The sequence below is a fragment of the Ranitomeya imitator genome, chromosome 3 (assembly GCF_032444005.1).
Source record: "Ranitomeya imitator isolate aRanImi1 chromosome 3, aRanImi1.pri, whole genome shotgun sequence".
Taxonomy (NCBI): Eukaryota; Metazoa; Chordata; class Amphibia; order Anura; family Dendrobatidae; genus Ranitomeya; species Ranitomeya imitator.
The window spans coordinates 631,584,697-631,600,429 of record NC_091284.1 but is presented as its reverse complement, the minus strand read 5'-3'; the positions used below and the strand labels follow the sequence as shown (position 1 = coordinate 631,600,429).

General features: G+C 40.9%; 1 protein-coding gene across 1 annotated transcript in view; it reads left to right on the top strand.

Annotated features, from left to right (window-relative positions):
* The window catches only part of TDRD3 (tudor domain containing 3), a 517,375-nt gene that overhangs the window by 414,217 nt on the left and 87,425 nt on the right, over positions 1 to 15,733 (top strand). Inside the window, exon 10 of the mRNA XM_069758172.1 lies at positions 7,761 to 7,886. Coding sequence (XP_069614273.1) covers positions 7,761 to 7,886 — 126 coding nt within the window. The remainder of the gene's footprint in view (positions 1 to 7,760; positions 7,887 to 15,733) is intronic.

Sequence of the window (15,733 nt, the reverse complement as noted above, 5' to 3'; positions counted from 1 at the left end):
GAGGGGGGAGTTGTTGTACCGGGTCACGAAAATAAGGGAGGAGTTGGTAGAGCAGTTGATAGTGCCGGGTCCGTATAGACGGAAAGTGTTGGACATGGCCCATTCACACATCTTGGGTGGACACCTGGGGGTGGAAAAAACGCAGGAACGGGTTGTGCAGAGGTTCTATTGGCCTGGGTGTCACCGGGAAATAGTGAACTATTGCAGGTCCTGCCCTACATGTCAGCTAACTGCTCCCACTCCTCATTTCCGGAACCCCCTTGTGCCACTGCCCATTATTGAGGTACCGTTCGAGAGAATTGCCATGGACTTGGTCGGTCCCTTAGTTAAATCAGCTCGGGGCCATCAGTATATATTAGTCATCCTGGACTATGCCACACGCTATCCTGAGGCAATTCCCTTGAGAAATTCTTCCTCAAAAAGCATAGCCCGCGAGTTGGTCCATGTCTTTTCCCGGACAGGTCTGCCAAAGGAGATCCTGACTGACCAGGGTACACCTTTCATGAGCAAGGTGATGAGGGAGTTGTGCAAAGCCCTGAAGATCTCCCAGTTGAGGACCTCGGTGTACCATCCCCAGTCAGATGGCCTTGTTGAGAGGTTTAACAAGACACTAAAGAGCATGCTGAGAAAAGCTATAGAGAAAGACGGTAGAGACTGGGATTGTCTCTTACCCTATCTGATGTTTTCCATTCGTGAAGTTCCACAGGCCTCCACAGGGTTCTCACCGTTTGAGCTTCTATATGGCCGACATCCACGAGGACTCCTGGATATAGCCAAGGAAACCTGGGAGGCCGAAGTCACGCCCCACAGAAGCGTCATTGAGCATGTGGCCCTGATGCAGCAGAGGATTGCAAAGGTGATGCCTATCGTGAAAGCCAGGGTCTACAACCGGTCTGCAAGAGTGAGGCAGTTAAACCCGGGAGACCGAGTTCTTGTGTTAGTTCCAACGGTGGAAAGCAAGTTCTTGGCCAAATGGCAAGGGCCATATGAGGTTGTCGAGAAACTTGGTGAGGTAAATTATAAAATTCACCAACCTGGAAGACGGAAACCATTCCAAGTTTACCATGTCAACCTCATCAAGCCATGGCAAGATAGAGAGCCGACAGTAACTCCGTCATTGTTAAGCAACCCAGAAGGTGAGGTTGGAGCGGTTACTATAGCAGAGACGCTATCAAAGACCCAGAAACAGCAGTGCCGGGAGTTACTCCAGAAAAACAGGGACCTGTTTTCAGAATTGCCAGGATACACGAAGGTCATAGAGCACGAGGTCCTAACAGAGCCACATGTGCGGGTGAATGTGAAACCTTATCGTATTCCTGAGGCTCGTCGAGAAGTTATCTCCAAGGAAGTGGAGCGTATGTTGAGGCTTGGAGTCATTGAGGAATCCAAGAGCGGTTGGTCGAGCCCAATTGTCCTGGTCCCAAAACCTGATGGAGAGTGGAGGTTTTGCAACGACTATCGGAAGTTGAATGAGGTCTCCAAGTTCGACGCTTATCCCATGCCCCGTATTGATGAGCTCATCGAAAGGCTTGGGCACGCCAGATATATATCCACCTTGGATTTGACAAAGGGGTATTGGCAGATCCCCATGGCACAGGAAGCCAAGGAGAAGACAGCCTTTTCGACACCTGATGGATGCTTCCAGTATGCCCGGATGCCGTTTGGCCTACAGGGAGCTCCGGCGACCTTCCAGAGGGCTATGGATAGAGTCCTTACACCCCATAAGGCCTACGCTGCTGCGTACCTAGATGATATCGTCATCTTTAGCCCGGACTGGGAGAGTCATCTGGAGAAAGTCCAAGCGGTATTTGATGCTATAAGAGAGGCCGGATTTACTATAAACCCGAAGAAGTGTGCCTTGGGTAAAGAAGAAGCTAAGTACCTTGGATACATAGTGGGTCATGGAGAAATAAAACCCCAAATCAGTAAAGTGGAGGCAATTCAAACATGGCCAAAACCAGTTTCCAAGAAGCAAGTTAAAGCCTTCCTGGGAATCGTGGGATATTACAGGAGGTTCATCCCAAACTTCGCCACGATGGCTGCGCCTCTGACTGACCTGCTAAAAGGGACAAAACCAGTAATGGTTAAGTGGTCCGAAGAAACAGAGTCAGCCTTCCAAGAAATGAAAAACGCTTTGTGTAAGCAACCCGTTCTGATGGCCCCAAACTTCAAGAAAGAGTTTATTCTTCAGACAGATGCCTCAGATGTTGGGGTGGGAGCAGTCCTTTCCCAAGAACTACATGGGGAGGAGCATCCTGTTCTCTATCTGAGTAGGAAGCTGTCCTCATCTGAAAAGAACTACTCAGTCGTTGAGAAGGAGTGCTTGGCCATAAAATGGGCAGTGGACACATTACGGTACTATCTGCTGGGACGTAAATTTAGACTGGTATCTGACCATGCCCCACTTAGGTGGATGAGGGAAACGAAAGGGAGAAATGCCAGAGTCACCCGTTGGTTCTTAGCCCTGCAGGACTTCAGTTTCCATGTGGAACATAGGGCCGGAAAGCTGCATGGTAATGCGGATGCCCTATCAAGAATCTCTTGTTTAGTGGGAGAAAGTGCCAAGCCCCACGGCTTTAGGCAGAGGGGGGAGGTATGTAGCATGGCTAAAGGGTGTGTAGTCGATGGGAGGTATGTGCCACATAAGTGCCTTGTTACTGTATGGTAGCCCAGGGGTATTTCTGTCTTGCACATAACCATGTAAATATATGTGTTTCAGGACCTGTGGTAATGTCAGACCACATGGCTAATCATGTGATGGGTTACTGGGTGTGGTTAGCTCTATTTAAGACTGGCTAATCCTTTACACAGCAGATATGTGTGGAGGTGAAACCCTCCTGAGTGTGTTACGGCTTCAGGACTGAGCCGGAAGAACTGGACACTTGTTTTTCTTTGCCTGAACCAAAGGCTATTTTGTTTTCTGTTGTTTTGCCACATGGTTTATGAAGCAATAAACCCAGTGAACTTTAAAGGAACACGTCTCCTGAGTGTCAGCCGTCGCAGCTGAGTGAGTGGAACCCCTACAGTATGTAGTGTTTGTTTTTTTACATTTACAACGGTAACCAGGGTAAACATCAGGTTACTCAGCGCGGCCCTGCGCTTAGTAACCCGATGTTTACCCTGGTTACCCGGGGACTTCAGGATCGTTGGTCGCTGGAGAGCTGTCTGTGTGACAGCTCTCCAGCGACCAAACAGCGACACTGCAGCGATCGACATCGTTGTCGGTATCGCTGCAGCGTCGCTTAGTGTGACGGTACCTTTATTAGTCCTTGACGACTACAGTCACATTGCAATTTTTATATTAGGAATCAAGCAATGATATAAGAGAAAACACTGAATTAATGTCCAAAATAACACAAATCTAGAATATCTTTTGATTATATACATGTGTAAAATGAATTGTATGTTTATGGTATTGCAGCAGTGATTATAACCCCACTATCTAAATATGGCAAACAGACTGGCACAGCCAACATACAATCCTTGGTGCTACATGCTCACATAACAAAACTGCATACACTACGAAAGCACCAAGAACTACAGTCATGGCCAAAAGTATTAACACCCCTGCAATTCTGTCAGATAATACTCAGTTTCTTCCTGAAAATGATTGGAATCACAAATTCTTTGGTATTATTATCTTCATTTAAGTTGTCTTAAATGAAAAAACACAAAAGAGAATGAAGCATAAAGCAAAACATTGATTTTTTCACACAAAACTCCAAAAATGGGCCAGACAAAAGTATTGGCACCTTCAGCCTAATACTTGGTTGCACAACCTTTAGTCAAAATAACTGTGACCAACCGCTTCCGGTAACCATCAATGAGTTTCTTACAATGCTCTCCTGGAATTTTAGACCATTCTTCTTTGGCAAACTGCTCCAGGTCCCTGATATTTGAAGGGTGCCTTCTCCAAACTGCCATTTTTAGACCTCTCCACAGGTGTTCTATGGGATTCAGGTCTGGACTCATTGCTGGCCATCTTAGAAGTCTCCAGTGCTTTCTCTCAAACCATTTTCTAGTGCTTTTTGAAGTGTGTTTTGGGTCATTGTCCTGCTGGAAGACCCATGACATCTGAGGGAGACCCAGCTTTCTTACACTGGGCCCTACATTATGCTGCAAAATTTGTTGGTAGTCTTCAGACTTCATAATGCCATGCACACGGTAAAGCAGTCCAGTGCCAGAGGCAGCAAAGCAACCCCAAAACATCAGGGAACCTCCGCCGTGTTTGACTGTAGGGACAAGGGTGTTCTTTTCTTTGAATGCCTCTTTTTTTCTCCTGTAAACTCTATGTTGATGCCTTTGCCCAAAAAGCTCTACTTTTGTCTCATCTGACCAGAGAACATTCTTCCAAAACGTTTTAGGCTTTTTCAGGTAAGTTTTACTCCAGCCAGGCTTTTTTATGTCTCGGGGTAAGAAGAGGGGTCTTCCAGGGTCTCCTACCATACAGTCCCTTTTCATTCAGATGCCGACGGATAGTACGGGTTGACACTGTTGTACCCTCGGACTCCAGGGCAGCTTAAACTTGTTTGGATGTTGAGGTTCTTTATCCAACATCCGCACAATCTTGCGTTGAAATCTCTTGTCAATTTTTCTTTTCCATCCACATCTAGGGAGGTTAGCCACAGTGCCATGGGCTTTAAACTTCTTGATGACACTGCGCACGGTAGACACAGGAACATTCAGGTCTTTGCAGATGGACTTGTAGCCTTGAGATTGCTTATACTTCCTCACAATTTGGTTTCTCAAGTCCTCAGACAGTTCTTTGTTCTTCTTTCTTTTCTCCATGCGCAATGTGGTACACATAAGGACACAGGACAGAGGTTGAGTCAACTTTAATCCATGTCAACTGGCTGCAAGTGTGATTTAGTTATTGCCACAGGTAAGTTACAGGTGATGTTAATTACACAAATTAGGGAAGCATCACATGATTTTTCGAATAGTGTGAATACTTTTGTCCACCCCCTTTTTTATGTTTGGTGTGAAATTATATCCAATTTGGCTTTAGGACAATTCTTTTTGTGTTTTTTCATTTAAGACAAATTAAATGAAGATAATAATACCAAAGAATTTGTGATTGCAATCATTTTCAGGAAGAAACTGAGTATTATCTGACAGAATTGCAGGGGTGTTAATACTTTTGGCCATGACTGTATATGTATACTAGCAGTGTAACAAGTAGTTATAGCTTAAAATACAATTTTATTTCATTTTAAAAACTATCACTGGGGAAGCCAAATGTGATGGGGAAATAATACACTTCTTCGTTCCTTGATGTTGGATTTGATATCATTTTTGATTTTGGAATATCGGCATTAATATTTCCATATTTGTGCTTTAATAGAATTGTATTTGTCATGATGTCTATTAATGTGCATTGTTGCTATTTGTATAGCTTGTGGTCATTACTTGATGGACTCATACAATAAAAGTAATTTGCCATTTAGATTCCACTTCAAAAATATTTAAAACTTACATTTAAAGTAATGGGGCAGAATTGGTGTTTTTTTTTTTTTTTTTTTGTTTTTTTACTTTATTTTTGTTTATTTTTACCCCCGACCACACAAAAAATGAATGGGTTGATAAACATGTCTTGTATATCTCACAATGGTGTTAATAAATAGTTTTGGATCTGTTGGGTCTGGCTGATTAAGCCGAACATTTAAAAATAAGTTTGGTTCGGGTATCAGAACAGTACCCGATCACAAATCACTTGAATGGGGAGCCTGAACATCAAGTGTTTGCGATGCTGCATTGTGCGTGACAGTGCGGCAAACACTGCCTTTCATCAACAGGAAGATCATTACCGCCAGTCAGAGATTTGCAGCTCCCACACTATCAGATGACAGTGTGTGCCTGCAGCTGTGACCAGAGGTAAAAAGTTTGTCTGCGATCATGCGTGGGCCGATGGGACTACTACTCCCATCGGCCTTCTTCTGCCGCTAATAATAGTGAGAGCAGGTGGCGGCTGATTGGCGTATTCATCAGCCTGCGCTATAAATAAATACATTTTTTTAAAATAACGTCGTGATAACCAGCCAGGCAAAACTGACAGCTGTGGACTGCAACCCTCAGCTCTCAGCTTTAGCAAGGCTGGTTATCAAGAATAAAGAGGTCCCCACAATGTTTTTTTTTAATTATTTCAATAAATAATTTAAAAAAAAAACGGTGTGGGGTCCCCTCTATTTTTGACAACCAGCCAAGTTACAGCAGACAGCTGCAGGCTGGTATTCTCAGTCTGGTATGGGGCCATGGATATTGTCCCCCTCAGCTTAAAAATAGCAGCTGGCCCAGAAAAGGCACATCTATTAGATGCGCCTATTCTTGCTCTTTGCCCGGCTCTTTCCATTTCCGTGGTGGCACGAGGGGTTCATACTTGTGAGGATGATGTCACCTTTGTAATATCTGGTAACATCAAGCCCACGGCTTAGTAATGGACACTACTTTTTTATTTAAAAATAGCAAACACAGTTATACTCAACTAAGCCCACTGAATCCATTCCACTGAAGCCATTGTCTCGTCTCCTGTAAAAAAAAAAACAAAAAAAAACATAAATTAAAGAACACCAAAAATACTCACCTAAAGCCCATTCCATTAAAGCCATGGTCTACTGTAAAAAAAATAAAAAGCAACCATATCCCTCACCTTTTTGTCATTCTGTCCCACCATAATGAATGTCTGGGATAAATAGTTTTCAACCCGAATGATGCCAAGATGTGACCGTCCAGGCTGAAAAGCACGAGAGAATGAGCTGCTGTGGGCTCGGCCTCAGTGACTAGCAGTGACGTTGTCAAGGGACCCCTTTATTTTTGATAACCAGCCTTGCTAAAGCTGATGGTTGCAGCCCGCAACTGTCAGTTTTGCCTCTCTAGTGTCAACATTACAGGGTAACCCATGCCTTTTTTTTATTACTTATTTATAGCGCAGGTGTTGGTTGATGAATATGCCTATCAGCTGCTACCTGCTCTCGCTGTTATTAGCGGCAGCATGCGTAGGCTGATGGGAATAGTAGTCCCATTAGCCGACCCCAGTGTCTGGAGGTAAACTTTTTACCTCCGGTCACAACTGCGGACTCACGCTGTCATATGACATTGTGGGATCCACAGCGCTCTCACCGGTGGTAATGATCTTACCGCCGATCAGAGCCCCTGAAACCCAAACAGTAACATGGACTTCCTGGTGAAATCCGTGCTCGAAGTCCGTGCTTGAACAGTAGGTGTTCTGTATGCACCCTGAACTTTACATTTAGGGTTCACCCATATCTACTAATGACCACTACAAAAAATGCAGGAAAAAACAAGGCATAGTATAGTTACAAAGGTTTAAGAAAAAGCTGTGAGTCAAATTATTATTTTTTTTTTATTATTTCTCATTGGCATGTTTTTAAATGCATTATATAGTTCCCAGCTCTGTAGGTCCTCAGTAGTTGTCCCTGTGTCAACACTACTAGTATGTTGATATGGCATCAGATCACGATCCACATTATTGTCCACATCCGAAATACAGTTGTCTTCTACAATGAGAATTCTGAATTTCTTAGCCACTGGGCTAGAGGGAAAGTGTAGTTTACATCAAGCAGATATATAGGAGTTCTTTTTGCATTCCAGCAACTTCTTCCACCCTTTTGTTTATGTGCATGTTGAACAGGCAATGTAGAGTTTGTTGAAGAGTTTTGAATGAACAATTTAGGTAATGATCCTGAATAAAAACCAAAATACAATTTAACTGTGAGATATTTAATGTACTTTGTTACGGACAGGTAAAGGGAAAGGTCGCGGAAGAACACGGGCAGAAGCGGAGGATGAAATATCAAATGCTAGACCTTCTGCACCTAGTACACTGTTTGACTTTCTTGAGTCCAAAATGGGAACTTTTTCACTAGAAGGTATGATACACATTTATTTTATATTTTATATATAGACTATTTTGTTTAGTTTATTTTTTTTTTAGACTTCTGGTCTTATATTTATAACAAGAAACATTTAAAGCTGTATTTTTAAGACTATAAAAAAATGTTCACATCTAATTTAAGCCCACTGCTTGAACAAACATAATACTTTAAAATGCTTCCTCAAGTTGTCATGTGGTTTGCAGTAAGTAATTCTGTTTGCACTCTATGTAGTCGAGAAATTGAATATTTGACGATTTACGGTATTAAAAATTGAAGTTTCGTCAGTGGAATATGGATGATTCTCAGTCTGGAGAATTTCAGTGAAGAACATTTTAAGAAAAAAAGAAGAAGATTCCTACGCTACCGTTCATTTCAGAGGACAGGAATTAAACTTTTTCGGCATAACCTGTATCCAGCATTTTTCACCATTTTTCACATATGCATGCACCTTTTCTAATTTTCAGTTCTCCCTGAGCTAGTGGGAGAAGACTAGCTGCTGCTATAATGTCTCACTGACAAATACATAGAGACAATGAAGCATTGCTGAGCTCCTGTCTACCTGTAACACATATTCAGACGCAGCATGGAGCAATGTGTTTGTGAGTCCAGCTCTGTGGTGAGATAAACACTTACTAGAAAGCAGCAGCACAGTCTTTGTGTTTCTCTCTCTTTTCTTCCTTCCTCTCTTTTTCATTTCCATGTCTCCATAGACTTCAATAGGCAGCTGTAATTTGATCCTTCAGTCAGCTGCCAGTCTGTCTTGTGGTGAGCGAGATTCATTGTATTTGTTTTTCTGTGAAGTAATGGATTCAGGATGTTGGGAGGAAATGGCGCAAACTTTAAAAATAATCTGAATGAACTGATACTATCGTGCAAAACAGCTAGGAAAGGGGACATGGAAAAAAGTTATAGGCCTAGAACCTACATAACATATAATACATGATTCAATGTATGATGGAATATTAGCATTAATAAAAATGATTTAATAAAAGGTTTTCTTCAGACCGTAAAATACAGACATGAATGCAAATATGCCACTTAGAAGTATTTAATTGTATTATTATATGCTGATAACAATGTGCACCTGTATGGATAGGGCAGTTAAAATGTGCATTAGGTAAATACTGCTCTTATTGATCCCCAGGAATAGTCAATAATCAGTGGATACATAAAAATGGCAGACTTCATTGTCGAAAAGACAATGATCGTTTAAATAAATTCTGGAATGACTGACGTCAGTTACCTTGTTGTTTTTTTTCCGTCTGCCGAGTTAGGCTATGTGCACACGTTAAATAGGAAAGAAGAAAAAAGCTACGCAGTCATCAAATACAAGAACAAATCATACTTTATTCACAATGAACACAATAAAGCACCAGACAAATAATGCTCAGCAGGGCTAAAAGATGACAATTAATGCCACCAGCAACATGTAAAAAGCCCAAGGTACAGCAGTCCCCAACTATAGTTACTAGTAAACTCATAGGTAAATTATAAAGTGCAGCGTGCGATCATTAGCAGCATTACAGACCACCGGTCAGCAGCAATGCAACCACTAACACTATTTCTATAAGACAAGCAAAGAAGCAATATGGTGGCTGTATAAATATATCAATATAGAATCGTGCACATCACCTGATGATGGTAGTCAGTAGCGTAGGGACCCCGGTCCACCAGGTGAAGCCGTACCTTGGGCTTTTTACATGTTGCTGGTGGCATTAATTGTCATCTTTTAGCCCTGCTGAGCATTATTTGTCTGGTGTTTTATTGTGTTCATTGTGAATAAAGTATGATTTGTTCTTGTATTTGATGACTGTGTAGCGTTTTTCTTCTTTCCTATTTAACTTTTGGTTGGCAGTTATCCTTATGTCCATGCATGGGAGGTATATTGATATACGGTTATTTGGTGCCACATGGTGTTTCTATTGGGTTGATTATATATACCACCAATAATGCATATTGGAATTTGTCTCTATATGTGCACACGTTCAGGATTTCTTGAGGAAATTTCCTGAGAAAAACCTGAAATTTTCTGCAAGAAATCTGCATGCGTTTTTGCACGTTTTTTTGCGCATTTTTACCGTGATTTTGGTGCAGTTTTTTTTTGCTGATTTTCCGGACATCCGCAAAAAATCCGCAAAATTAATGAACTTGTTGCGTTTTTTACCGTGATGCGTTTTTTTCATGGAAAAAAAACGCATCATGTGCACAAAAATTGCGGAATTCATTCTAAGTGATGGGATGCATAATGTATGTTTTTTTTTGCGGTTTTATAGCATTTCTATAGCAAAAAAACGCGAAAAATCAGCAACGTGTGCACACAGCCTTAAGATACATTTCTCCTTTAAGATTTTATCTAGTCATACATCTCTTTATTACATACAAGCAGAGGCTTGTGGGCGCTCTGTACAGTTGTTTGTTTCCTATGACGCATCAAGTTAAATGCACTGGAATATATTCCCCGAGAGTACAGATAACCGTGCATTTAACCACCAATGTCCATATCATAAAGCTGGCACTTCCTAATACATACTCACTACCTTCGGTCTAACCTAACAGACAGCCGAAACGAAGAGATCCAGGAATGAAATTAAAATAAGGCTTTATTACGGAATAATATCCAGTGCCATAGTGCAGAAGCACCTTAACAAGAAATGGGAGGCCAAGTAGTATATATTGCTAAAAGCATATGATGCAAGGTAGTAAATCCAGAGTCCTAAATTAATCCAGTATTAATCCACATTAGCTGCCTAAGCATGCATATAGTGTAACCATTACAGACATGTGCAAAACCTGAAACCAATGCAATGCAACCGGAAGAAGCCTGTTGCGAAACGCGCGTTGGGGTGAGGTGGGACGCTGGGTCAGCTGCAGGTAGATATTACATTGGTTTCTGGTTTTGCACATGTCTGTAATGGTTACACTCTATTTTGCATCATATGCTTTTAGCAATATATACTACTTGGCCTCCCATTTCTTGTTAAGGTGCTTGTGCACTATGGCACTGGATATTATTTTTGTTCCGTAATAAAGCCTTATTTTAACTTCATCCTGGATCTCTTCGTTTCGGCTGTCTGTTAGGTTAGACCGAAGGTAGTGAGTAGATAACCGTGCATGTAAACAAAGTGTACCATCTTGGAGATTAGAACATTTTGATCTGTAGGGAAGATTGATTGCTCCTTCCAAGAAAGTTTACCAATAAAGTGTTGTGACAGAACATATAGAATTAACTAATTAGTTGTATGTATTTCCAGCTGGTAAGGGTCCTTGTGTCTATTCTTTTCTTGTAACAGTCGGCATGCTTCCTAATTAGGCGAGTTGCTGTTTGATTTGGACTTGATACATTTCCCTTTAGAATACCATTATATTTAGAAGGCTATAATTTGGATTATTTAGAACTTTGGTGAATTCTGTAAAAGTACAAAATCAAAGAGTTCAGTGATTGATTTGCTTTTAGATTGTCCATTTTACGAATCAACAACACACAAATTGGGCAAATACCGGTATTTCTTTTACTTCAGCTACAAACTTTACTACATATAGAATTTTGTTATAGATTAGATATGTTATAAGTCCCTGTGTATTTTGCAGCACGGTTTATAAAAGATACAACTAATTCTAAAATGTTAATCTTCTTGGATAATTCATAGCTGCTTGTAAAAGGTTGATTTGATTCTCTTATTACATTGTCACACTTATACAGACAGCCCATCATGCTAAGAAGATGATTGTGATAGGATTTACTTTTGTTGTTGCAATTGCAGGAAATCATTTTACAGTTCTTTTCACATTACTACACCCATCATATAATAAAATAACTGTGCCGATCTCCCAGGACTTTTCACGCTCCACACTTAGCCTTCCCCTAGCAGCGGTACTTCCTAGACCGCTGTCAAACTAGTGAGACAGTGGAGACCCTGACTTCAGTCGATTCCAATCTTCCTTTCCCAAAGGTGCACACCTATTATCACTAAATTTGACAGGATTTTTTTCTCGTTAAATACAGTGCCTTGCAAAAGTATTCGGCCCTCTGGAACTTTTCAACCTTTTCCCACATATCATGTTTCAAACATAAATATACCAAATGTAAATTTAAGTGTTAATTTGGTGAAGATTCAAAAACTGAAAAGTGGGGCGTGCAATATTATTCGTCCCCTTTACTTTCAGTGCAGCAAACTCACTCCAGAAGTTCATTTTGGATCTCTGAATGAGCCAATGTTGTCCTAAATGCCAAATGATGATAAATATAATCCACCTGTGTGTAATCAAGTCTCTGTATAAATGCACCTGCTTTGTGATAGTCTCAGGGCTCTGTTTGAAGCACAGAGAGCATCATGAAGACCAAGGAACATGACAGGCAGGTCCGTGATACTGTTGGGGAGATGTTTAAAGCCGGATTTGTATACAAAATGATTTCCAAAACTTTAAACATCCCATGGAGCACTGTGCAAGTGATCATATTGAAATGGAAGGAGTATCATACCACTGCAAATCTACCAAGACCTAGCCGTCCCTCTAAACTTTCATCTCAAACAAGGAGAAGACTGATCAGAGATGCAGCCTAGAGGCCCATGATCACTCTGTATGAACTGCAGAGATCTACAGCTGAGGTGGGATAGTCTGTCCATAGGATAACAATCAGTCGTACACTGCACAAATCTGGCCTTTATGGAAGAGTGGCAAGAAGAAAGCCATTTCTCAAAGATATCCATAAAAAGTGTTGTTTAAAGTTTGCAACAAGCAAACAAGCACTTCAGGGAGACACACTAAACATGTGGAAGAAGGTGCTCTGGTCAGATGAAACCAAAATCGAACTTTTTGGCAACAATGCCAAACGATATGTTTGGCATAAAGGCAGCACAGCTCATCACCCTGAACACACCATCCCCACTGTCAAGCATGGTGGTGGCAGCATCATTGTTTGGGCCTGTTTTTCTTCAGCAGGGACAGGGAAGATGGTTAATATCGATGGGTAGATGAATGGAACCAAATACAAGACCATTCTTGAAGAAAACCTGTTGGAGTATGCAAAAGACCAGAGACTGGGACAGAGATTTGTCTTCCAACAAGACAATGATCCCAAACATAAAGAAAAATCTACAATGGAATGGTCACAAATAAACATATCCAGGTGTTAGAATGGCCAAGTCAAAGTCCAGACCTCAATCCAATCGAGAATATGTTGAAAGAGCTGAAAACTGCTGTTCACAAACGATCTCCATCAAACCTCACTGAGCTCGAGCTGTTTGCCAAGGAAGAATGGGAAAGAATTTCAGTCTCTCGATGTACAAAACTGATAGAGACATACCCCAAGCGACTTGCAGCTGTAATCGCAGCAAAAGGTGGCGCATCAAAGTATTACGTTAAAGGGGACGAATAATATAGCACGCCCCACTTTTCAATTTTTGAATTTCCACAAAAATTTAAAATAACCAATAAATTTCGTTGAACTTCACAATTGTGTTCCACTTGTTGTTGATTCTTCACCAAAAATTTATATTTGGTATCTTTATGTTTGAAGCATGATTTGTGGGAAAAGGTTGAAAAGGTCCAGGGGGCCGAATACTTTCGCAAGGCACTGTATATGTGAGGGAAGTGAGAGATCTTCTTTAATCATTTGTTTAATAATTTGTTTATAATGCTGAACTATTGGCACTCTTTAACCATTTCCTACTGAAAAAAAGAATAAAATAGGCTGGAAATAGTTTAGCATTTTACAATACTATACAATGTGCTTCCACCTACTTATACTGAGTAAGTTCACCGTAGTTCGCATGTCATGTACATAAAATTGGCGGGTCAGGGCAGTTACGAGCTTGAATTACACAGTGCTAGTGGTGATTCTATCGCTAAACTGGTGCGTGATCGTGGTGGGGAGATAAAAGGAGAAATGAAAGCTTTAAAGATTAAGCAGTTTTACAGTAATCTGTGTGTTTTGGATTTATGGTTTATATCTGAGGAGTTTTCGAGGCTCTTTAGGACGTTAATAATCTCACTTTATTAAATCTAAATGGAAATGCTGCCATATTTTCATTTTATTTTTTAAGAAGAGAAGTTCTCCGAATAGTTGTGGGAGGAAAGTTAAGTCATGCTGCGTACAGCGGTGAGAGAAATTAGATGGCAAATAGTTTTTCTTCGAGTACATTATCAGTGCCTTAATATACACAATGTCCAGGGAGTATAATTACCGCTGCTAACAGTCAAATTCCAGCATCTAGTTTAGCTAAATGTTAAACACTGTCTGGCGGTGTTCCCTGTGAGATTATTTTTGCCAGTCAATTTGTAGGAGTTTTTTCCCTAAACTATTATTGACAATCATGACTGTGTGGGAAATATTCTGGCTAATAGATTTTTATGCCTTAATGAAATGCAAACCTTTTTTGCAGCTTTATAACCACATAAACTGCGATTTGTGAGGCAAGGAAAATGTCAAAACTGATGAATATATGACACGTCACTCGCAGAGTTATATATGTACAGTACCTGGAATATATATTTTATGTATACTTTCTGGAAGCTTTCATGTGTCGCCTAATCTACGCAAATGTAATAGATATACGGTACATCTATATACTTCAGGGAAATGTTTTCTTTAAGCACCGCTGCGCATGACATTAACCCCCCGTACCCTAAAACTAACAGCTTTTTTTAAGTGTTTGTCGTGCACTAAGCATTGCTGAGCTGATTGCTACTGGTTTTAATTAAGAAATGGAAATAAAGGCTGCACTTCCCTATCTGGAGAAAGCAGTTGTGGAATACGGATACTAGCCAAAGCATTGTTCAAATCGGAAAAATAATAAAGAAATGCCACATGGCACAGTGCCAAACCACATTACCCTACACTGCCATATATCACTGAAGAGGTTTTAAAAAACATCACGTGTGCGTGCGTGTCTGCGTGCGTGCATGTACAGTACAGACGAAAAGTTTGGACACCTTCTCATTTAATGATTTTTTTGTATTTTCATGACTATGAAAATTGTACATTCACACTGAAGGCATCAAAACTATTAACACGTGGAATTATGTACTTAATTTCAGTTGTTTTACACTTTTTTGTTATGTCTTATATTCTAGGTTCTTTAAAGTAGCCACCTTTTGCTTTGATGACGGATTTGCACACTCTTGGCATTCTCTTGATGAGCTTCAAGAGGTAGTCACCGGGAATGGTTTTCAATTCACAGTTGTGCCTTGTCAGGTTTAATAAATGGGATTTCTTGCCTTATAATGGGGTTGGGACCATCAGTTGTGTTGTGCAGTCTGGTGGATACATAGCTCATAGTCCTACTGAATAGACTGTTAGAATTTGTATTATGGCAAGAAATAAGGAGCTAAGTCAAGAAAAACGAGTGGCCATCATTAATTTAAGAAATGAAGGTCAGTCAGTTCAAAAAATTGGGAAAACTTTGAAAGTGTCCCCAAGTGCAGTGGCAAAAACCATCCAGCTCTACAAAGAAACTGGCTCACATGAGGACCGCCCCAGGAAAGGAAGACCAAGAGTCACTTCTGCTTCTGAAGATCAGTTTATCCGGGTCACCAGCCTCAGAAATCGCAGATTAACAGCAGCTCAGATTAGAGACCAGGTCAATGCCACAGAGAGTTCTAGCAGCAGACACATCTCTACAACTGTTAAGAGGAGACTTTGTGCAGCAGGCCTTCATGGTAAAATAGCTGCTAGAAAACCACTGCTAAGGACAGGCAACAAACAGAAGAGAGTTGTTTGGGCTAAAGAACACATGGAATGGACATTGGACCAGTGGAAATCTGTGCTTTGGTCTGATGAGTCCAAATTTGAGATCTTTGGTTCCAACCACCGTGTCTTTGTGCGACACAGAAAAGGTGAA